The 24,385-nt window shown below is 44.4% G+C and overlaps 1 protein-coding gene across 1 annotated transcript in view; it reads left to right on the top strand.

Annotated features, from left to right (window-relative positions):
• Positions 1-16,290, top strand: part of LOC146856179 (coagulation factor XI-like) — a 64,136-nt gene extending 47,846 nt beyond the window's left edge. Inside the window, exons 9-11 of the mRNA XM_085654233.1 lie at positions 3,134-3,293; positions 10,631-10,743; positions 16,081-16,290. Coding sequence (XP_085510359.1) covers positions 3,134-3,293; positions 10,631-10,743; positions 16,081-16,085 — 278 coding nt within the window. The 3' untranslated portion in view covers positions 16,086-16,290. The remainder of the gene's footprint in view (positions 1-3,133; positions 3,294-10,630; positions 10,744-16,080) is intronic.
• Positions 16,291-24,385: the final 8,095 nt, after the last annotated feature.

The following is a 24,385-nucleotide window of genomic DNA, read 5'->3' as shown; positions in this document are numbered from 1 at the left end:
GCTCCACCCCTAACCAGATTAGCCACGGAAAAATCAAGTGATAATAACAATGCATTTTATTTTTTTTCCTTTTCGATCTGCTCACAGAACATTGGGGAGATGCTCCTCCACTTTAGCAGAGGAGACGCCGCTGATAAAGGGAAAGGCATTTGGTGAAGATCTGATGCCAGAGAATTTTTCTGAAAAAGTGAGACACTAATGATCCCAAATAGAAGGGACCTTTTGCTCTCAGTTTCAGAGACTAAAAAGCCAAATTGGATCGTTTGCAGTTGCTATAGATTTCTGTCTTCCTAAATTAATAGAGAACACAAATTAGTTTCAAACTACCAGAAAATTGTGTTGATTAGTTTGTAGTTGAAATTGCTTGAAAAATGTTTGGTTTTGGGACTTTGGCAAAACATTTCTTGGCTTCATTAATCATAAGCAGACTGTATTATAGCAAGGACTTGTATGAAACATCATGCCTCTGTAAATACGATTAAGACATTTGCGCAGAGTAGAATTGTATGCCTAAAACATTGAACATGGGATGGTCAAAATTGTGTATTGCGTGCCCTGAACATACAAGTATGGCTACCATTATGCACATTTCACCTACCTCTCGAAAAAAGAAAAGAACACGCGTCATAAATTTTACAATTGAGTGTGAGGATGGCGACCTACCTAGAAAACATTTTGACCCAGTAGGACCTTAATGGGAGTAGAGATTAAGAGCAAAATTGGTCGGGTGTGGAATTGTAAGGAAATAGAGGTAAATAGCAAAGATAGTCAATTGTGTGTGACCCATCCAGTAGATCTAATCCTCTTCTTGCCTGACCCTAATACTTGGCTTTCAGCCATGAACACCATGTGGATATTTGTACTTTACTCATGACGTGTGTACCAGAAATATGGTAATACCAAGGGTTACATTTGTAAGACTAAAAACATGTAAATGTTACTTTTAAATTAAGATAGAACTTTGGGGTCATGGCTTACTGTATTTTTGGAGTTGCAGACAATTGTTTTCTTGTTGAAATGGATACCTCCTCTTCCATCCTCACTCCGGGGGTGGTGGATACATTTAGTATGGGTTAATTATGTTTTTGCTCGGATAAAGGGTGTTATTAAAGAGGGTTTATCATTGCAATTTCATAGGTACCAAACATCACATATCTACCACTTCTCAGGTAGGAATTACAACTTATTAAATGTAATTAGGAATCCTAAAGATTATCCTATAAAAGGGGTAGGTATCCCAGTAGTGAAAAATAAATGTAGGTGTTTTTCACTATCAGGACATGTAAAACGTAAAAGTACATGTCTAAACCTTTAATTACATAGCACCCTGCCGTATGAGGTACCTAGGGCCTACCTTAGGTGTGACATATGTAATAAAATCAGACTTTAAGGCATGGCTATGGGGTTTAAAATGTCAAGTCGACATGGCAATGTGACACTGCATTCAGGCTGCAATGACAGGCCTGGGACATATATTAAGGTGCTAATTAAGTGGGTGGCACAATAAGTGCTGCAGATGCACTAATGTATTGAATTCAAAGGCCCTGGGGATATGATGATCCACTCTAAAGGAGATTTAGAAGTAAATAAAAAATGACAATTTGGTTTATGCCGATCAATTCATGTTTAAGGGAATGAGCACAAGCACTTTACCACTAGCTAGCATTTGTAAAGTGCACAGTCCTAAGGCCAAAAAAGGAGAAATTGGAGGTAAGTGGGCAAAACGTTTACGAGTGACCCTTCTGAGGAGGCCTGGTCCATCAGTGCCCTTTAATAATCCATGGTGTTTCAGCAAATTTATGTGAAAGTTTTTTTTTAAATGCACTATTTGATTCCATTTTTTTCAACATTTTCTTGGGGGGAGACAGTGGGGTAGCTAGCCCTATGGCCGCCCCATGGCAGCCACATTGAAGAGGGGGGCTGCTGGCGAGATTCTACACCAATTGCCGCCCTTTGACAGCTACAATGTAGAGCAGGAGGGGCAATTGCCGCCCCTGAGACAGCAGGTGAGGTCGGCAGGAGGCCAATGCCCCAAAAATTTGTGCCGCACAGGGCGGACTGCTACCCGCACCCCCCTTAGCTACGCCACAGCGGGAAAACCATTCCCTTCCCTCCTCCAGTTCTCCTAGAAGAGTTCTGGCCCATTTGCTTGTCTCATGTGCTACAATTTAGTGCAAGTATAGTACTACGCCACACCACATTTAAAGATCAGCACACTAATAGAGGTGTATCTAAAATAGATTTTTGTGTTGTGTTATATTAATCTTTAAGTAATAATGGAACTTCAGCTATGCCAATTATTGTTAATTCATCCTGGTTAAGGTCAAGTGACTTCACATCCTGCGTAGATTTAGGATCAATGGTCGTATGAGATTGCCTACTTTGATGTTGTATTTATGTCAAAGGTGTGTGATGTCATTTCCGCTACCCCTGCAATTTTAGTGATTTGGCATCCATAAACAGTGGGTTGGACAGTCGTTTATTATAATTGTGTGTTTGAGCGCAGAGCTCAAGTAGCCCACAATATCGCCCTGAGAAGCCTGTGACCTCACTGGAAGTCCACTACGGAAGGGGTTTTACTTGGACCAGCTTGCAGAGCCAGAGTTGGAAGGGCCGCCAGACCACAGAGGCAAACCATCACAACCAACAAGGTTGAGACCCAGTAGCCCATGCTTTCCCCATGGCCCACAGACAGAGTCTGACAGTTGCACTACTAGAACATGTCTCTAATAGCAAACACATGTACAGGTTACTTTCTTCATGCCACGTGTTCAATGCAAACTTCTAATTTGCTGGAAACTTAAATGCTGAATTGAAAAACAAACTTAACACTGTTTGTCTAACTGCCAGCAGGATCTGTAATTCGTATAGTTGACCGGTGGATACTAATGTAGAAGAAACATTGATTTTGCCTTCCTATTCAGAACAGAAATGTTCCAGTGTTGAACCTTTCTTTTAAGTATGTGTACATTGGTACAATTTACTGCTCTTGTCATCTCAATTCAGCTTGTCAAGGAAACTCTTAGTAGAGGAGCTAAGGGCGCAGTAAACAAGAATCCATCAGACTCCATTTGTATGCTTTTCTAGGAGTGTAAGTGTGTGGTCCTTCCATCAGCTGTCACTTTTCTTGCAGGATGCAGTGACCACATCTTTAAAGGTTTGGACTTTCCAGGAAATGACCGCGGGGTGGTCAAGGCCGACTCGGACCAACAATGTCAACAGTTGTGCATAGAAGATCCTTTATGCCAGTTTTTCACCTATGTGAATGGTGACTACTCTAACGTAGCCCAACGGTAAGCTTTCTTTATTTAAGTCAAGTTTGAATAAATGTCTTATCACACTTGTATGTGACAACAAGACCTAGAATGAATTAATACATATGAATATTTGTATTGCTTCTTGAGATGAGCATCAAGGGGCTCTAGGTGGCTAACGTTTTTTTTTATTCCAAGGTATTGGTACTCAGATTATCAGCGTTAGATGGCTTTGATGTATTGTGCTATTGGTAGTGTTTCAAATAGTGCTCAGATCGCCAGTTAGCTGGTTCTGTGCACTTACAAACAGTAATGTGCTACAGGGATCTGGAGATGTGTAGTTGTGGTGGGTCAGATGCCTATGAGCTACTGTGACAGGAAGGTTTGGCTGAACTTCAAAGGCCTCGTGCCATTCAGAAGTCTGAGTGGCTCACCAGGAAGTTGTTAGCAGATACAAAGGTTCTGTTTTCCACTGTAGCCTCAGTTTGTATAACATAATGATATTGCTTGACCATGTATTCCTCAATGATATTCATGGCAGTCAATGGCTTAATTAGTTTATTTACAAGTGAGTTGGCCTACCTGATTAAACCCCTGGGAGATATTGAACATCCCGGTGTACTGGGAGCAAAATGCAGGACACTGAACACCACTTGCTCCATTAGCCCTCAGGACAGGAACTGCTTGGGATAAAAATATGTTCCCTCTATTGAGGACATTTCACCCACCTTAAAAAGGAGGAGACCTTGCTCTGAACAAGAAATCAGTTTAAGTATCTCATGTTGAGTGTCTCTGATGTTTTGTCAATTGGAGTGTGAATACGGCGTTCTTGTCCCTCTTTGGAGAAGATGGGATCACAGTAGTCAGTCTTGCTCTGTTCGGTTTCTGCGCTCCCTGATGAGTTTTAAGAGCACCTATTCATGGAATATCTCACTGCTGAGCACCTGGGCTCTGGTGGTCTCTGTCACTGCTGAGCACCTGGGCTCTGGTGGTCTCTGTCACTGCTGAGCACCTGGGCTCTGGTGGTCTCTGTCACTGCTGAGCACCTGTGCTCTGGTGGTCTCTGTCACTGCTGAGCACCTGGGCTCTGGTGGTCTCTGTCACTGCTGAGCACCTGGGCTCTGGTGGTCTCTGTCACTGCTGAGCACCTGGGCTCTGGTGGTCTCTGTCACTGCTGAGCACCTGTGCTCTGGTGGTCTCTGTCACTGCTGAGCACCTGTGCTCTGGTGGTCTCTGTCACTGCTGAGCACCTGTGCTCTGGTGGTCTCTGTCACTGCTGAGCACCTGTGCACGGGTGGTCTGTCACTGCTGAGCACCTGTGCTCTGGTGGTCTGTCACTGCTGAGCACCTGTGCTCTGGTGGTCTCTGTCACTGCTGAGCACCTGTGCTCTGGTGGTCTCTGTCACTGCTGAGCACCTGTGCACGGGTGGTCTGTCACTGCTGAGCACCTGTGCTCTGGTGGTCTCTGTCACTGCTGAGCACCTGTGTACGGGTGGTCTGTCACTGCTGACCACTTGTGCACATGTGGTCTCTGTCACTGCTGAGCACCTGTGCACGGGTGGTCTCTGTCACTGCTGAGCACCTGTGCTTTGGTGGTCTGTCACTGCTGAGCACCTGTGCTCGGGTGGTCTGTCACTGCTGAGCACTTGTGCTTGGGTGGTCTCTGTCACTGCTGAGCACCTGTGCACGGGTGGTCTCTGTCACTGCTGAGCACCTGTGCACGGGTGGTCTGTCACTGCCAAGCACCTGTGCATGGGTGGTCTCTGTCACTGCTGGAACTTGTGTCTATGCTGAACCTCTGTCACTGCTGAACTGCTGCCCAAAGAGGATCTTTGTGCCGGTCTCCAGTGGTTGTATGACATTACAACGCATGCCATTACAACGCATGTCGTTACAACGCATACCTTTACCCGACTTGCTGTTGGGGGTGCGCTGGAAGTTGGAATAGTATGATTCACTATTCCAACTCCAGTGTGTGCAACAGTAGGGAAGGTGTTGGAGTTCGCTCCAACACCTACTACCCCCTGCAACAAGCCTTTCGTGTTGTTACGGCATGCGTTGTAACGCTTCCGTTGTAAAGGCTGTTTCCCATCTCCAGTGTGTCTTGCTTACTACTACACTACAATCTACAGTGTATTTCTATCACTTCATCTGTGTACAGTGTATAGCTGTCACTGCTGGACAGTAAATCTGTGTCAGCGCTATGATCCTCTCCACAGGGCACCTGTCATTACTGAGCTCCAGCCTACAGTGCATCATTGTCACTGCACGTGTGTAGAATGTATGTCTGTCACCACTGAGCTCCTGCCTACAGTGTATCATTGTCACTGCACAGAGATGCAATGTACCTGTTTTACCACTGAGCACCGGTCTACAGTGCACCTCTTCCACTGCTGGGACTGACATGTCTACAGTGTGTCTCTGTGACTGCTGAGAACCGGTCTACGGTGCACCTCTTCGACTTATGGAACTGACGCGTTCACAGAGCACTGGTCACTGCTGAGCTCCAGTCTACAAGGTATCACTGCTGTTGCGCCTGTTTACAATGTATCTCTTAGCACTGAGGTCCTACAGTGTATCTCTGCCACTGCACCTGTCAACAGTCAATCTCTTATGTCTGCGCTCCTGACAACACCCAATCTCTGTCACTGCTGAGGTTACAGTCCGCAGAGTATCTGTTTCTACTCAGTCATTTGCCTACAGTGAATCACTGGCACTGCTGAGCTCCTGTCTACAGTGCACCTGTCAGTGTATCTCGGTCACTGCACCAGTTTCCAATGTATCGGTCACTTTCGAGCTTCATTTTGCAGTGCACTTGTGTCACTTTGATGCACCGGTGTACAGTGCATCACTTTGGGCGCAGCAGCATTCAGGGGATCTGTCACTGGTGCAGCCAGCCCACGGCGTATGTCTGTCACTGCACCTGTGTACAGTGTAGATCTGTCACTGCGGAAGGACCTGTCTACAATAGATTCTGTCACTGGTACACCTACCTAGAGTGAATCACTTTCACTGTTTCTATTCTGTCGTTTCATACACTGCACCATGTTCAAGCAGCGCAGCACGTTGTCAATCAGTGAAATGAGTGCTGTGTAATAAGAGTATAAATGAGTTACCAGTGTGAAGTATCACAGTAGTAAAGTGACATTTCCTTCTGGGAATAGTTCTCAAAGCTAAGTTTGCTTCAAGCTGCTCCTTCAACCTGTACAATGCACTGAGGATGATAAGAGTGAGAGGAGGAAAGCAGGGTGCTGTGTGTGCATGAGCTTGCTGTGCCTTCGCCCAATCAGGTTAGTCTGAAGTTTCTTTAGAGTTTTCTATTGCTAAGGGGTGGTGGGAAAGCAAGGAACACACCTCCCTCAATCAAAAACGTGAGCAACTGGAATCTGCACTAATATTTTCCCTGACCAGTTCTATTGTGTGATTAGGTTGTTGATCATAATACATTTAAAAAACTATGTATTTATATTAAAAGTAGAATGCTGGAAATCAAGTGCATAGATAAATTAAAAATAACGAAATTCAGAAAAATAAACCAATCGCACAAACCAGTAATATCAATAAAGGAAACATAACTGGTTATGCGTGCTCCTGTTTTTGTTTATTTCTGTTTGACGTCTCCAGCTATATTTCTCTATAGTACATTTTTCTCACATTATTGTGTTTTATCACGGTTATTTTTGGCTCGTAAAAGAACGATTGTAAATTTCCACATGAACTTGACAGATAAATTAATGATCACAAGTTGTGTAGAGTAACAATACACTCACCTGAAAATATGAGAATTGTAGTAATAGCACATGAGCACAGCTAACTGTACTTCTTTTGGAATCCATATTTCTTTTTTCATCATGTGTGCTGTGCATACACACTGCTAACTGGAAGGTTCTCCATTTCTGTGGTGTGTGGTTAATGAGATGTTGGTTACGTCACAGTACATGCGTATGAAATGTTGGGAGAGTGTTAGAGGAATCACAGCTGGGCATACTTATTAGTTTGAATTCATCATAGTTAATAACTTGTGTGTATATTGATGGGAAATGCCAGGTTTGTATTGCTTCTGGAATTGGAGGCGGCCTGCCCCTCCTGACAGAGAATGGAGAGGCTCTCAAAGGAAGATCAAATATTTCTCAGTCTTTAGTTATATGTAAAACCCAGAAACAGCAAAAAAGTGGACTTCCTAATTATGATGGTGGACAATATTGTGTCTATTGCTACCTACAGAGCTGGACAAAATAGCCCTTCCATCAAACTACAAAAGCAGTTAGTATTTACTTCAGATGAATGACAATTGTCTAACAAGCATTGGCAAAGCCAATAGGTCTGGCGTTGGTTTCCAGTATTCTGGCAATTGTTTTTTGTGTGATGGTTTTTGCAAAACGTTATTGTTTTGGAATATGCGGAGTGCTCATCAATGTAAAAAAAAAAAATAGTAATTTGTGACAGGTAAAAATTGATTTTTATGTCTCAGAAAAACACAAATTATCATAGTACTATCTGGCACTGAAGGGAACTACTTAATAAGTTAATTAGTTTGGTATTGGTTCAAGAAAGAGGTCAAGAAAGAAACAGGGCAAGAAAGGAAGTAGGCAAGATAGGGAAAGAGGGTGAGAAAGAGGGGAAGAGAAAGGGTAAGAAGAAAGAAAGATTGCAAAAAAGAAAGATGAAACAAGAAGCCAAGAAATATCACAGGAAAGTAAGACGGCAAGAAAGAAGGCAAAGAATGTTCAAGAAAGAAAGGAGGAAAAGAAACAAGGAAATAAGAATGATTGAGAAAAGGAAAGAAGGAAGTAAAAGGTAAGAACAGAAAGAATAGCAAAAAGATGGTAAGAGGGAAAGAGAGAAGGAAAGACGGAAAGAAGAGAGAAGGAAAAGAGAGAAGGAAGGAAAGAGAAGGAAAATGTGAAGGAAAGAAGGGTAGTAAGAGAAGGAAAGAGAAGGAAAAAGGAAAAGAGGGCAAGAAAGAAGATAAGCAGGATGGCAAGAAAGGAGGAAAGAGAAGGAAGGAAATATAGAGAAGAAAGGGAGAAAAAAGAAGGCAAGAAGGAAAGAAAGTGTGAAGGAAAGAAAATGAAGGAAAGATAGGCTAAGAAAGAAGGCAAACAAGAATGGGCAAGAAAGAAATGGGGAAAAAAAGGAAAGAGAAGGAAAGAAAGAAAGAAAATGTGAAGGAAAAACAGCAAAGAAAAGTGAAGGAAAAGAAAGGAAGGAGAGAAAGAAGGCAAGAATGAAAGGCAAAACATGGGAAGACAGAGAAGGAAAAAGTAGGAAAGAGGGAACAAACAAAAAGGAAAGAAAAAGGAGAGAGAAGGAAAAAGAGAAGGAAAGAGAAAAGGAAAGAGGGAAAGAAGGAATGAAAGAAGGCAAGAATGAAAAGGCAAAAGGGAGAAGGAAAAAGGAGTAAAGGAAAAAGAAAGAAGGCAAGAATGAAATGGTCAGACGTGGATAGAAAAGGAAAGAAGAAAGAAAGAAGGAAATAATTAAGTCAAGAGAAAGGAAAGGAAAAAACAAAGGAAGGAAATAAACAAAGAAAGTAGGAAAAAAAGGTTATATAATATACAAAAATTACAGAAGAGTTTCAAATGGACACAATCTGGTATGCTGTGAAAAAGCAGCAGACAGAAACACAAACAACTCCAAAAGGAGTTTACTACAGCATTGGCAGGAGATGGAATCTGATAAAGCTCGAAAGTGCATCAGAAGCATCCTGCTATCACATTATGTTCTAAATACAAAAACAACACTAAAAATATTATAAGGTAAAAAAAAAAGCACTGGCACTGAAGAGAGAACTAGCTTGTGTGCGGACGTGCTCTTTGTAAGAGATCAAAATGCAGTCACTGAAAGTAAAGTGAACCTGTGGTTTAAATAGGCTGACCCACTGCCCCATGCTAAATGCTGTAGTGGGCAGAAGGAAAAAATGAATGACAACGACTGACCAATGGATGAATATTGGTGGCTAAAAGCCCCAATATGTTAGTATTGTATACATATTTAAGACTAATCAAAAGGTCTTGGCTAACGCTAGAACTAAAAGTAGGATCAAACATGAGTCAGTTCCTGCCATGAAACAAAGCATGCAAAATGAACACAAGCAGCCTTTTAAAGGGAAATTACCACATAATTATCCTCTTTCATAAGATTTTCACCTTGAAAAACTGTCAGAATTTCACATTGTCCTCTACTTGTGATCCATGATGCCAGCAACACATTAAAACATCAACAAAAAAAATTGCACTCCCTGCTGTATAAGAGAAAAACAAAGCTTCAAGTAGAAAAATCAAATCAAAGTAGCTATATTAAACTGCCATTTCTCTTTAAAATAATTTACTGGAGGTCTGATTAAAAATTTGAAAATTATGCTTATATTTTTTATCAGTTCGCAAAGATATGGTTTGCAACACTGCATTTTTCAATATCAGTTACCCAAAAATAAATATTGAGAATTTGTGTGTTTTGTATGTTAGTTGTGTCTCTTGTGACTGTAAGTGGAAGCTCAAACGTCAGTAAGTCCTAAATCAGTGCAAGTCCTAAAATGAGTGCAAATACTCTGTGCGCCTGTTACAACAATAACACCAGTAAATAACCCCACCAAGGCCTCATTTCACCCAATGAATTAAGTACGAAAAATGTTTGCTCCTGTTTTAGCTGTTGCAATTATTCTGCGTTGTGTGCAAATACAGCAACCTAGTAGTCAAATAATGAAGTTATATATGTACAAATATGGCAAATTATCTGCTCTAACCTAGTGACAATCCAGTGTAGAAAACAATAATATCATGGAATTTTAGAGCCCGTTTTAGCCCCTGCACCAAAATGGGAATGATTGATTGAATGAATATCTAATCAACTTCATCATCATGTAACTTTATTCGGTCATTTGTACAAAAAACATCAAAGTATACAAAAGTAAAGCATAAGTGTATTTACAATTAAAGTATTAAACCATTACTATCTTGAGTACAAATGACAGTCCCAGGTCAAAGTTAAAAGAGACATGAATCCATAAATATGGTCAACCTGATCATACATAAAATATGCAAAAGCAGCTGCCAGTGCATGAGGGATACAGAACCATGTTTGCAAAACTTAATATTTAAAATACATAGACAGCATGGGAAAGTTAAGTGTGACAACACAACTATTTTAAAAGTTTTTGGCGAATTATCCAGAAAGAGAATAAGAAACGACTAAGAGCAAAGACTATTGGCCCAGAGGTGTCTGTTTTTAAAATTCTGAACGCAATCTGGTACTGCCAAGCACCCAAGCAAGTTGAGGCATATTGGTCTGATCCACCTCCTACGTATCTGCCGAAACTTGAGTCAGAAAAACAGAACATGTTCTAATCAACTTATTTCTTGTTTTTTTCACCGCAGGAAGGACTGTTACATGAAGAGCGTGATTGCGCTCCGGAAGCCACCTCAGATAAATGACCTAAAAGACGTGGTGTCTGGATTTTCGAGAATACAATGGGAGGATTCCGCTACAGGTAAACCAGAAATGACATGGTATGACATGACAAGCTTTGGCCATATGGATGTAAACTCACTTTCTATGGTCCTGGCCTAAGGGGCCAAGGCCACTTTCAGGTAGCCTGGGTTAGCAGTCATGAGATTTATTAGATTTTTTTATTTTTGTTGTTAATAATGCTGTTCTACTTGTAAATTGGGTAGCAGAGGGCTACGACCAATTTAAAAATATACCAAATGTTAACACAATGTAGGGAAGAAAGTGAATTAAATAGTTGATAGAAGTTGATAGAACAAATGTCAGTAGATCATGTGGAATTAATTTTAAGTATAGTAGGACAACAGAATAGGAATAAACAGGCGGCCGTGAGGGGCAGGAGGAAAAATTAATTGATTAGGGAGTGGAGACAGGGTGGAAGACAACAGGTGAGGACAGTATGAGCAAAACAGTTACACAATTGGGAAACTGGTGACAAGGTAGGTTCGTAATTTTTTCTTAAAATAAAGATCTTGATAAAATGTGAGGTAACCAGATGTAAACCTTGGCTGTGAACAAAGAGAAAACAGTTTAAATGAGAGACAAAGAAGGAAAAATTGAACATCAAAACAGGGCAATGCAGAGGGAGGAATGGAGGTCTAGAGGTTATTTAGTAATCAAATTACGTTTATTAAGATGAGTGCAAATAAACTGTAGATTTCAGTGAACAGTTCAAAAGAAATACTTTTAATTTAGTCTACTCCTAAAAGAAAAGCATAAAATAAACTACTTTATAAACGGACCATAGTAGCAGAATTCAATTTATGTAACATTTGAATGACATTTCACTCAACAGAAGACGGAGATATTTTTTCTTATTTGATAAAACATTGGACAAATAAGAAGGATATGGTCATTTCTGTGCACTTGCAGACCTCTTCTATTGGAGGCCTAGTACTTCTCTTTATATAAAAATTTCTTGGAACACACCCAAAAGCACCAAGAGATGGGTCAGGAACATACATTAATCAGTAAGACACCACATTACTGAATTCTCTCAGGCTGACGTGATACTACAAAGTTTTCACTTTCATGCAAGTCCAATCATTTGCAGCGAAGGTCCTTCCTACAACCTCTCCTCTGGGGAAACAACTGGCACCTTAGAAGCTGCTATTGCACGTTTTACCAAAGGCCTTTCCACTTCTGGGTTAGTTAAAAAAAATGAAAAATAAGAACTCTAGAGAATGTGAACTGCACCCCCACTTTCTTAGTCACTTTATCATAAAGCAGCCATTGGGTGAGACAGAACATGACACTGTGGGTACAGTGAAGAAATGGTTTAAAAAAAAGCAACAAGAAGACACAATAAAAACATCACAATGGAAGCTTCAGGCTGAAGAAAGGAGATCTCGAGGCCCCCATAAAAGCCCCTACCCCATAGGTAGACCAACAAGGAGCTGAGTAATACAAGAGCACAAGGAAAAGAGAAATATGGCTCCAGAGAATATACCTCACAAATGTTTTCTGGTGTAGTTGTGTAGGATAGTGGGCATCAAATATCAAGTCTTATACTTGCTAGTGAGTGCAATATTGTAGCAATCTACCAGCCATGGAAACCTATCAATGAGTTGCTTGTCCCCTCCCCAAGTCACCACAACTCAACGCTCAAAGTGAGACTGCACAAGACTAAAGATTCAGCCTGGGAAGACAGTCACTCGAGGAGGCCTAGCAGACTTCTAGCATGTATAACATCCATAGCAGTCCAAAAAGCCCTCCCACAACATTTGAAAAAGCAGGTTGTGATAGTAAAAGGTCAACCTTGAGTAACCAGATAAGATAGCCCATTACAGGATGTGTACCCGTTGCTTGGTGTTTTGCATAGAGGGATGCAAGCTCAGAACAGATGACTTGGGGTAGCATGCATGAGCTGACAAACACATCTGCAATCCGCTTGTCCCTCTCCTTAAGGCCCCACAGCAGTCCAAGTGAGACTTCTTGAGGCTAAAGAGCAAGTGTATGAAGCAAGCTCTCCGCCATCCCCGCGCCCGCAGTCTTCCCTGGAGGCGCCTCAGGTTCCCCACTCGTCGGTCAACCTTCCCCCATTCTGGGCTTGGCCTTTCCTTCCTCCGGTTGGGCTGGGGGATGGCAGCGGGAGGCCCGTTCGTTAGATTCCTGGGGGCGCAACATCTTTGCCTCCTCCAGTGCTGCCTTGCGGGCGCTTAACACGCTTTGTGTGTTGGCCAGATGCACTTCTTACTTGTGGGATTCGGTGGAGTCCGCTTCTCAGGAGGGTGCCTGCGCTGATCTGCGGCACCATGGCTTCTTCAGTGGCCCTCCGTCGCCATGCTTGGCTGAGGGATAGTGTTTTCCCTAAGAACGTTCGGGAGCGGCTGGGTGACCTTTCCTTCGATGGTGCTCTTTTGTTTCACGCCCCTGCGGATTCTGCCATTCAGAGGTTCCTTGCGGGGCTTTGTCCTCCTCCTCCTCCTCCCCCTCCTCCTCAGTGACCCTGGATGTCGATCTGTGTTCTGGGAGATCTTCCCCCGTTGTTTACTGGGGTCTAGTAACGAGTAGCCCCGGTTGTGTGTTCTGTGTGGTTGGTGTGCCTTCAGGGTCCTTCTGTTGGCCCTTTGGTGCTGTTGGCTTCTGGTCTGGCCCTTTTTTGACTTGTAGTTTTGGCTGTTGGTAAGCCTGAGTAGGTCCTGAGATTAGGCCTTCTGTCTCTTCTTTATTGGCCGATTGGCAAGCCCTCTGCGGTTTTCTCTGCAGGTCTTTGTTTATCCTCTGCTGCGGCAATTTTTCCTAAGAGGTGTTTCCATGATTCTTGGGACGTAACATACCCTATGTGGGGTAATTGTAGCTATTACATAGCTCTGTCATGTGCTAGGGAGGTGTGGTCGCCCTTTTTGGACTTCTTGCTCTGTGGCGTCACGGTATGTCGCAGGTGCGATCTTCTTGCCGATTGTCTTGAAGCAGCTTGTGTTGCGCCCATGTCCGTCCTTCTCCTTGTTCGCTATGTCACTAGGCAAGTCTGGCCTGCCGTCTGCAGCGTCATGTTGTGGCGGTTCTGCACTTCTGACCGGTGTTTCGGCTTGGTCCTCTGTCTGGTGTTCCGGGGGACTGGCTTTCCTTGGCTTCTGTGTTCTGGTGGACGGCTTGTTCCGTCCTCTCTCTTTCTCTTTCTTTTCTGCCTGGTTCCACTTCTTTTGTGGGTCAGTGTGTGTGTTTCTGGACAGGCCCTTCCTTTGGTGTGTGTCCTGGCCCTTCCTGTCCTCTGCCTGTGGCTGGCGTCTGGCTTGTCCTGGGTGCGCCGTTCCGTGGTGTTGCCTGCTGCTGGCTGCGCATGCCCGTGCAGGCCTGCTCGTTCTAATCCACCATTGTGGCCTTTGATGTGTTCCCTTGTGCCCCTGCCTCTGGTTCCACTGGGGCTTTGCGCAACTGTGCCTTTCTTCTTCTGTCTGCGCTTTTGGTGGTGGAGCTGTTCCTGCTTTGTCCGCTGCTTGCGGCTGAGGTGTGTTCAGCTATTTTCTGTCACTGTGTATGTTTTTCTTACGGTGGGCCCTGCCTCCGGTTCTACCTCTTCTCCCTGGGGTTTGAGGTGGTCCTTGTGTTCCTTGGGGCTTTTCGGCAGCTGTCTGCCCCTGTGGGGTGTTGGGCAGGTCTCCCTTGGCTGGGCTTCGGTTATCCTGGCCTTTCCCTTCTTGTCCCTGTGACATGTCCCCTGCTGGGGCCCTGTGTCTCTCCTGGTGGGGAGGCTCTCTCGCAGGCCCTCCTCCCTTCTGGGTATGGCTAGGGTATCTATTCTATGTTAAGGAATCTGCGGCTAGTAGTCTCTATCAGATGTACAAGTTTCTTACCGTCGGTAACGATGTATCTGGTAGAGACGATTCTAACCGCAGATTCCTTCACGACCCGCCCTTCCTCCCCATTCTGCGAGGACCCTCTGTTTGGGTTTCTGCAGTCACCTCCCTCTGTGTGGCTTGTCTTCTGTGGGTGTCCTCTTCATTTTCTTCCGGTCAGGCATCCCTCCAGCTGGTTTCTCTTCAGTGTAAGGACCTACTTTTACTCTTTCCCTCTGTTAGAGTTTCTGATCCCCTTGCGGTCTTCGTTGGGAATTCTTTTGCCTGTCCTTTGTCCTCCTACTCCTTTCAGGGGTTATGGCCATCCTTGGCAGTGTAGTTGGGGGATGGGTTGTTCTGGCTCCTCTGTTCCGGGCTTGTGGCCCTTCAATCTGTGATTGTGGTTGCAGACCCTCTCTCTTTCTGTCACGGCGTTTTCACATTCTTGTGCCTACAGGATGGCTCTCGCCTTGGCTTCCATGGTGGTTCCACGAAGTGGTGCTTTGCGCTTTTCTTGCTATGGCTTCGCTGCTCTGGCCTTATGGCACTTGGCTTGCTCAGTTGTTTCTCAGAGTGGTGCTCTGCTCTTTTCCTGCTCTGGCTTTGCTGTTGTAGCCTTCTGGTGCCTTGGTGACAACTGGTGCTGTTCCTCACTTTTTGTTTCTCCCTATTATGTTTCTCTGTTTTTTTTCGCACACTGTTCCCATGCTCTCCTCAGTTTTGTTGTGATGGCTCCGCGCTGTGGCGAGGAAAAGTTCTCTGAAGCAAACTGATGTCAGCGCGCCGGGGTGGGGCTTATGTGACCTCGCTGACATCACGCCCGTGGAAGACGTCGGGGCGGAGTCACGTGTTACCACCCCCCTGGTACGCAGGGATGCTGGGCAGGAAAGTTTTACGGGTCCAGTCTCACGCCTGGGGATAATTCTACATTAAGGAATCTGCGGCTAGAATCGTCTCTACCAGATAAATCGTTACCGAAGGTAAGTAACTTGTACATTATCACCATTTAAAGTGAAAGAGTAGGGAAGCTTTCTCTGTCCTATCAGCTCCCGATTCATCACCAAGCAGCTAATCAGTGCCAATTGGTAAAAAATGGTGACTAACTGTCCAGTGTGTGATGATGATTTTCACTCACCAGCAATATTGTGTTGCTTGGACCAGCAGCCTAAGCACCTGTCTAGTCTAGTGGTTGTCTGTATCAGTCTGGTCAGCGCTTTCCACCCAAGTCCTGGATAATACTAGCCACCATAGACCTAGCTAGTTCCACTGGCTGTGTATCTGAACTCAGTTAATATTTTTTATATGTAGATGCATGTTATGCAGATATCCTGAAAACTGGGCTTGGATCTGGCCTTCGTTGGGCAACTGCTTTAGGACGTTGTGCATATTGGGCAGGCACAGAGCTTTTAAAATCTGCATTCCTCTGTGGATTGCCCATCTTATCTTGCTTACTAAACTAATTCTGAGCTGACGTTCTTTTGAGAATTACACGTCTTCTTCGACTCACAAAGCTGACTTGTTCTAATATCTTCATTTAACAGGCTGATGAACCCCATCCCTGAGAGCTCCTGCTGGGCTCAGGAGAAAAGACTGATGATGATTGTTCCAGCCAATAACAAATGATCAGACTCCAGATCTGGGTACCGAGGGCTTCTGGGCATTAACATGTTGAGTTTACATACTGATTGGTGAATCTTTTTTCTGTAGAAATCAATTTTTATACAACAAAAAAATAAACCCAGTAAAATGCACATCTTTGACTTGGCTGGCCTTTTTTTTCATTTGTTGCTTCACATGTATGTCTAGTTTGTCTGTATAGCATGAGTTGCAGAGCCTGATTGCTTCTAGGTACTATTGGATTATAACAGTAGAGTGCAATGATTACAATTGTTTTGTTTGATGGATTGGGCTGATGATTTATGATGGGTCACGCAGCAAGGTTTTATGATCCTGTCGATATGATATATGTATGGCAGAGATGATTTATGACTGGTCAACCGTGATAAATGGCCTGCCTCCGAATTATGATTTATGATCCTGTCGGAATGATTTGTGGCACTCAATGAGTTCTGGCACTGTAATAATGTTTTATGGCCTTGTCATCTTGAATTATGACTGACCGCTGTGATTTACGAGGTCAATGATATAACTTAGAGTCCATGCATGCAATCAAACTGCGGCCAAGTATTCCCATAGATAATTCAAACACATGGATGGTGTAAGTTTACTCATAAACGTATAGCTGGCATGTGTACTAAATGGCGTGTGCCAAGTGCATGGGTTATGGCAGAGGCCACCCCCGAAAGGAGCATTAGGCGGCGGCGCGATAGCCACTGGTGACCTGGAAATTACCAGCCTTTCCTGCTTGCTGCCCCTGCCCCATGAATGCACCTTCTGCAAGGGGCATCTCAGTCCTTTTAACCTCCCCATGACCCAGCTGAGTGCAGTGGTGTCACACCATAGTGGGGCGTAAAAAGATTACTTGGCATTACCAGGCCCTTATTGGCCCGTGCCTCTTCGCGCCAACCTTGGTGTGCATTTCTTCCCCTGAGGGGTAGGGGCGGCATGCCCCTCCCTTCGTTGTTTGCTGCTATGGTGGATTAGACTGGTAATTTCCGGGTCCCCTGAGGCTGTATGCCGGCCTCTGATTCCCCTTCGGGGCGGCCTCTGCCATTTCAAGCGTGAACGCTGGGTGCAACTTGACTTTTAGGTGGTCGGATCGTGGAGTGCACGAGCAGTGTCACACAGCTTCAAAAGGCAATGTGTGGATTCTTGGTTCTCAGTGCGACGGTCAGTGACGTACACACTAATTTTGGCAAGCCTATGTGGCCTTGCGCTTACACAATCGGCAACATCTGCATACCCGATCCTCAGTGCATGCGTCAGTGACATGCACACTAGTTTTTACAAATTTATGACAAATAGTACCAGGCACCTGTATCTGATCAAGAGCATTGCGTGCTTACATACCTAGCATTCTCCTTATGAGGGAGACTATCAGCACACCGGAAGGCAGCGCAAGGTGCATGCCTTCTCACAGTCAGCACGATTTTAATCACCTCGTATAGAGACATCAAATGTGAATAAACAATAAAATATTGCAAGGGTCGTCTTAATAGTTTTTACCAGCCTTAGAGAGAGATCGTTAACGAGCAAGGATTCTCCCCTTCATCCACTGTTTCTGGAGAATGACACATTGCTGGAGGAAGGGGCTGGCTTGTTTTGAGGTCGAGCCTGGGCCGTGCATGCGCTGCTCCGGGAGGCATGTTGAAATCTAGACTGTTGCTTGCTGCACCTCCCATCTTTTCCATTTGCTCCTGTTCTTGCCCGTCATACTGCCTGCAATTGATTGGTTAGCATACTTAATTAGTCCCGCCTTTTCGTGTTTCAGCCCCTGTAGAAATGAGATTACCCCCAATCTCATCAGTGTAGGGTCACCCTTAGTCTACGGCTTCACAAATGAGGATCGATACTGGAGTGAAATCAAAGACAAGTTTATTGCACTCAAGAGTGGGGCTCTGTCATCCAGCCACGATTAATGTCTGAGAGGGAACTGCCCAACATATATTGCAGTACAGTTTTTATACTATTGTCCAAGACTTGAGCCAACAGGAGTGAATTGCTGAAAGTTCCCTTTGTTACTGATATGCAAAAGCTGTTAAGCCATAAACCACTCACCCATTTACAAAGAATACATTTATAGCCTTATAACATTCATGTTATTAAAGAGCACCTGCTTGCTCGAAACATTTCCACAGTGGCAAGCCTTTAGTTTCTGCACGTAAGCATGTTTGCATAATTCTGTGTGATACACAGACACACACACGCATTTGGAAAGTCCCTGGCAGATGGCAATGGAGAGCAGAGAGACATAATGGATATAAAAAACAAAATGGATGACCGCATAGGCTAACATTAGAACCCATTTTCACAGTTCAACACCCCTCCCAGCAGACTGCCCCTGGTACATGTGGTCTCACACGCTTTGTAATCTATGTTCCTGCACCATTTTTTTTGGGGGGGGAGGGCTGACTGGGGCTTATGTATCAGCATGGTGCCCGCTTCATGGACACCGCGCTTGCATTTTCTAAGGTATATTTTTTCTATAATCAGCACGGCAGCCGACACACGGAATCTTGTTGGCTCTCCTCTCCTTTATTGCTGCTTTCATGTTAGTGGCGCCCCCCACACCCCCACAACCTCCTGAACTTTGTTCTATTTCAGAGCTTCGTTGTTGTCCAACCTTTGACCCTTACACTAGGTAATCACAGCAGAAATTCTTTGGAATTACAACATTTCCTTTTTTTTTTTTTTTTTTAATTCTGCAACTGTTTATAACTGCACTTTGGGCACATTCCTTTTGCGTGCAGTGTGTAACGGCTTTCAGTTTTCCTTCCTGCCTCCACTTATGTTTCACTGACTGTGCATGCTTCTTTTCTCTGCTTTTATCCTCATGCATCACTGTCTCCGTGTTGCTGGCCCCCTTTCTCTCACCCCTCCCCACCGTTTAGCATTGGAGTGCATATTCACATGATCCCTCTCTGTTTTTTGCATGTATGCTCTATTTTGGTGTTTTCTTTTGTGTATCCGCTTATGTTTCATTTAGTGTGCATGCAGTGTCTGTCTTTTTCACTCTGCCCGTCTGTTCCTCTGTCTCTTTTCTGCTGAGCCCCTCTTTCTCTTCCACTGCCTCCCTCCATGCCCAGTCTCTGAAGCTCCCATTATCTGTCATTTATAGCCATGGCTCAGCCAACCAGAACAAAAAAACAGCAGAACAAGCATTGGCATAGCCAATAGGTCTCGCCTTTGGGACCTTATAAGTATTTAGCCATGCAGCACATTATCCTGGGTGCTACAACATCTACTGTTCTTTAACGTGTAAGCTTTGATACTAATAGGCACATTATAGCACTGCACTAAGAAGTACTTAAAGTGCTATTTTTGTACAACTGGTAGTCTGAACTCCTATATCTGGAAGTGCTTTAATACGCAATATTGAAAAACAAGACTGAACTATAAAAGGCACACAAGTGGCACATATATTATTAATGAATCTGTACTTTTAGACTTGTGCATTTTATCCAGAGATACAACGTGCAATACACATTCGGTCCCCCTAAGAAGCATCGCAGAACTAAAACCTAACGTCACATTTAGCAAAGAGGCTCCAGAGTAGGTAAACAATGTTCTTTTTATAAGTAATAAAGTAGACAGAATAAGGTAAGAAATTGACAGTTTTCCCACATTCATAAATGGTTAAAATGTCAGTTATTTTACAACAGTGTTCACATTTCCTTACGTTAGACAGTAACCCACAAGTTACAACATTCAACACACGTATATTAATGACCGGTACCTAATCTCAAAGTATACCCAACATTAAGAATGGAAACGAGGAACAGACAACATAGGATATGTTCCAGTCGTAAAAAAACATAATAACATTGAATATGGGTAGCAGTAAAACAATATGCAGGGTGTGCCATGGCACCTGGTGGTAGGTGGGCAACAATAATTCATGGTAAAAACTTGAGTAGGTGGAGAATCACAGTTCGCACTGGTGTAATTTACTTGCCCCATTAAAGAAATCACGGCGCTCGCCAACACCGTGCAAGCAGCAAATGCAACTTGTTACAACAAATGACTGAAACATTTTGAATGAACAACCTAGAACAGCTCTCGTGCCATAAAGAATACATTTATGACAGACACTGAAAGTGTTTGAGCAAAGCGATCTATGCAAACCTTAACAGCCGCACTGTGCCTATTCCAGGAACAGTACCATACTTGTGCATCTGCATCACTAAACATAGCCAACAGTCACTGTATTTTGTGGTGGTTGTTGGCTGCAGTTTTATTACTCATTACATACGTCATATTTGTACAACTCCCCCAGACGCATTCTTGGGGCCGGGGTCATAAATCATTATCATATATTATCGCAAATTGTGTATCACTCAGTGTTATTTGGACATCATAAATCAGAGGTAATAAATCATCGGGTATCGTAAATCATTCTGCCGCAACCTGCCATTATTTGCTGTCATAAACAATGTTCCCTCTAATTTTTTCCCTCTGTGTGTGGCAGTGTACGGTCTATGTGCGCTGCAGCCATGGCTATGTGAGCCAGGAACCAGTCAGCGCGTGTGGGTGCAGCGCCACATATCTCTCCAAACTTATGCTTAAACAAGTGAATAGACTGCGCATTTCCACACATACAGCGCCACATTAAGAGTCTTAAGGCACGTTTGCAATTTAGATACACAAGCCATGACAGGAATTGGTTACACAGGCAAGTACACTTCGGGTTTAGAAAAGCACAAGACTCCAATGCTGGTCCCATCATAAGATTTTACTGCTGTAGGTGTAATGTTACTTGTTGTATTATATATCTGGATGTACAGAGAGAAAGAAGCAACAAAATACCAGCCAGGCGGCACACTACGCTAAGCAGAGAGATTTCTAACTTACCTGTTACCTAGAAGAAATGCAGCAAGTCCAAAAGAACGACGTGTGCTTTACACGTCGTGCTTTTGGACTTTGGGCAGCCAACTTCCACTAGGCACAGCCAGGGCCGCCTTTAACACTGGTGGCGGCCTGTGCGACAATGTTGGTTGGCGCCCTCCCAATGGCCACCTCTACCACGGATTCCCTCACTAGCACCCTTTAATAGCGGCCCTCAAGTCTCCAGAACCACTGTCTCTCGGGTTCATTTAGTTTTATAGCACCACTCATACCAGTGTACGGTGTCAGAGCACTTTACGTCACACACACATTGCACAGAGACAACCATAGGTGTGTAAATCAGTGTATAGGAAATGTTACATCAGACAGGACTACAAGGTGTAGGAGTAACATGTTATCGATACTGGTAGGCAATAGAGTTTGAGTCCTTATTCTGGAAAAGCACAAATTGAGAATTTAAAATGTAACACCATTGTTAGGGGTTCTCTTTAATAACAAGAATTGTTTTCTTCCCAAATGAACACTTTTGGCAAGATTAGGATAGTGAAAGACTGGACAAAAAAGCATAAAGCTCTAACATATACCTTGCAGTTTACACGCAGCTCTTTGATGACAGTTAATAGCTCAATGTTTTATATTGGGATTTTGACTTGCAAACAACAAGTAACAAAAGGAGCTCTTTTACAGAAGCAGTAACCCACTGACCTATTTACATAATATGCACTTTGTGATCAGCATGGTACACGTTCTTAGCAGCAGGCATTTTAACCCACTGCGTGACTTTTGGATGAGTCAAAACTCCCACTAGACAAACCTCTGTCTCTTTCCAGGAAGACGATTAATCACTGAAGCTCTCTAGGCATTGTAATTGATGCCTGCTGGTGACATGATTAAGGTGGCGGCAAAATAGAGGCGACGGGAGACGCGCGCCTATTCACTGCAAGATAGAGGCAGGAGACAACGCCTATTCACGTCTTTTATTTTGCACTTGCTGCATTGCTTTTTAATGGGCCGTGGCTGTGTGCTGTTGGTGGCCCTTTGTGAAAATATTTGTTAATTGCAGCACCGTCATGCGCTGCAATTAACAAACTTATTTTCAAAATGGCTCACAATCAGCGCCAGCCGCGCTCCATTAAGAGAAGAAATGCAGCAAGTCCAAAAGCACGATGTGTAAAGCACACATCGTGCTTTTGGACTTGCGCGCTCGGGGTTAGTGAGGTGCGCGCGTGCGCACCTTACAGGGAACACTGGTCATAAATCACTCTGCCTGATCATCATAAATCAGCAGCCATAAATCATAGTCATAAATCATCGGGATGTCATAAATCATTCTGTCTCAAATCTGTCATCATTCTGTTGTCATAAATCATTCTGCATGAGCATCATAAATAATCAGCCATAAATCATCGGCTGGCCATAAATCACTGGTTTGTCTTTTGCTCATTTGCATCTCCTAGGGTCGTAAATCACCCCGACAGCTCGTAGATTGTTCTTTGTTGTTTCCCACGCCCCTTTGCGTGTGGGGGGTAGCCTTTCCCCGGAGATAGGCCCCAACTCGCTACCTTGCTAGTCTCTTTTGTGCCCTGCCATCTGGCGTGGGCTGGGCTGCGAGTGCTGTCTCCGTTTGCTACCCCGATTTTTGTCAGGCGTACTCACCCAGCTGTGAGGCATCCCAGAGTGAGTGGCCCTCCTTCTTTCCATAACCAAAGCAATACACCTTTTGTTTCCGCCACGCCTCCAGGGAGGCTTCTGTCTTCCTGCGGCTCCCCCAACCTTATGTCGTCCCTTTGCGCCTCCCGCTGCCCTTACCGTGGAGCCTGCCCATGCCGTTAGGATACCAAACTCTAGCTGTGTCACCGGGAGGCTGACGTCTGGTAATCTCTGACGGTAATCTTTCCACACACGCCATGGTGTGCCCTGCTCTGTCCTTGCCCTTATGTAGTGGCACGCTTGTGTTCTGTTCGGAGTCTTACAGCGTTGAATCCTCTCACCATGGGTCATACATGAAATCAAACAAAATTGGGAGATACTCAGATACCACTTGTGGTAGTGTGATACAGCATACATTACGTCAATAACATCCTCTACTTCACCCATGCTCCTGGTGGGCTCCCCGCCTGTAAGTGCCACTGCGAAACCAGTAACCCTGACTAGTATCCGCCAGGCTGTACTACCCCCTCCCCTGTACTTATTTCTTACTCGGGCGGGAATTTGAGGGGAGTAGTAAAACCAGAGTTTGCGCTGCCGGGGGTGTAGGGGCCCATGCCTATATAAAGATTATTAATTTGTTCCTGCAACTCTGGATGGGCACTCCTTGAGTGCCCTTGACCAAGGGAATCCTGGTGCTGATTGACAGTTGTTTATTGTTACCCACTTGATGGTACTGATCTCTTATTATTATTTTTTTTTTACCTCAGCAGGATGAACAACTATGGGGCCTGCCGGGTTTGAACCAGTGGTCCAGAGGCAAGCAAAGGCCCCAGCAACAGGCGCATTAGTCTACTAAGCCACCCGATCAGGTGTGTTGCTAGGTTTACCCTAGGTCTCGCGCAACTCACACTTTCCCCTGTGTCCTGCTCATCGGCGCGTGTGGCACAGGCGCTATTCCATCTAATAGCATGGGTGCCCCAGGTCTCCATCTTACCCCTGACCTTGGGGGCCAGGACACTACCAGAAAGCTGCCTTTGACGTTCTCTATTCCAATGGGATATTTTTCTTTACATACCCCAACTCAACTGTCCTTATTTCTTGCTTGGAAGGATGCATTTACGCGATGGTGCCACCGAGTTCCGTGCGCTGCGCTCTGCTGTGACCAGTCCAAAGCCGCGCGTGCTCTAGCCCACGCTGTTGCTAATATTATCAATGCTAAGCCCAGAAGAACCTCAGGTGACTGCTGTAAGGCTGAACAGCACAGCCGTACCTTCGGAGGGGCCCAGCTTGCTGCTGGCTGGAAACTGGCCCCCATGAAAAACTGGAAACTTGCAGCGAGTTCTTGTAAGCATTAATAGTGCTATAAACATCCGTTTCTCTCTCTTTTTAGGTCTCGCTGAGCCAAAGGCTCAAAGAGACATTTTGTATGTGGGATTTTCAAAGTGCTACCCACAGTCTTTTGGCTGGCCTAAACCTTGAGTGCACGATCACATGCACGTGCACAGCTGCTCCCACTCCCCCCTCCCTTCTCTATAGCTTTGGCTCCTTTGTAGTTTATTACACCCTCCCTTCTCTCCCCGCTCTTTTCACACTACCCCCTCCCTTCTAATCAGTTTCCTTTCTGCTCCTTGGATTGACCTTCCCCCTCCCTTCTCTCCCCACCTCATGCAGAGACGGAGGAGACAGAGCCATCCTGCATGGTTAATGCTTTTGCAGGTTTCAGTTTTCAAA

The sequence above is a fragment of the Triturus cristatus genome, chromosome 4_1 (assembly GCF_964204655.1).
Source record: "Triturus cristatus chromosome 4_1, aTriCri1.1, whole genome shotgun sequence".
NCBI lineage: Eukaryota > Metazoa > Chordata > Amphibia > Caudata > Salamandridae > Triturus > Triturus cristatus.
Note: the sequence above shows the minus strand (reverse complement) of the source record. Positions and strands in the feature narration are given on the sequence as shown.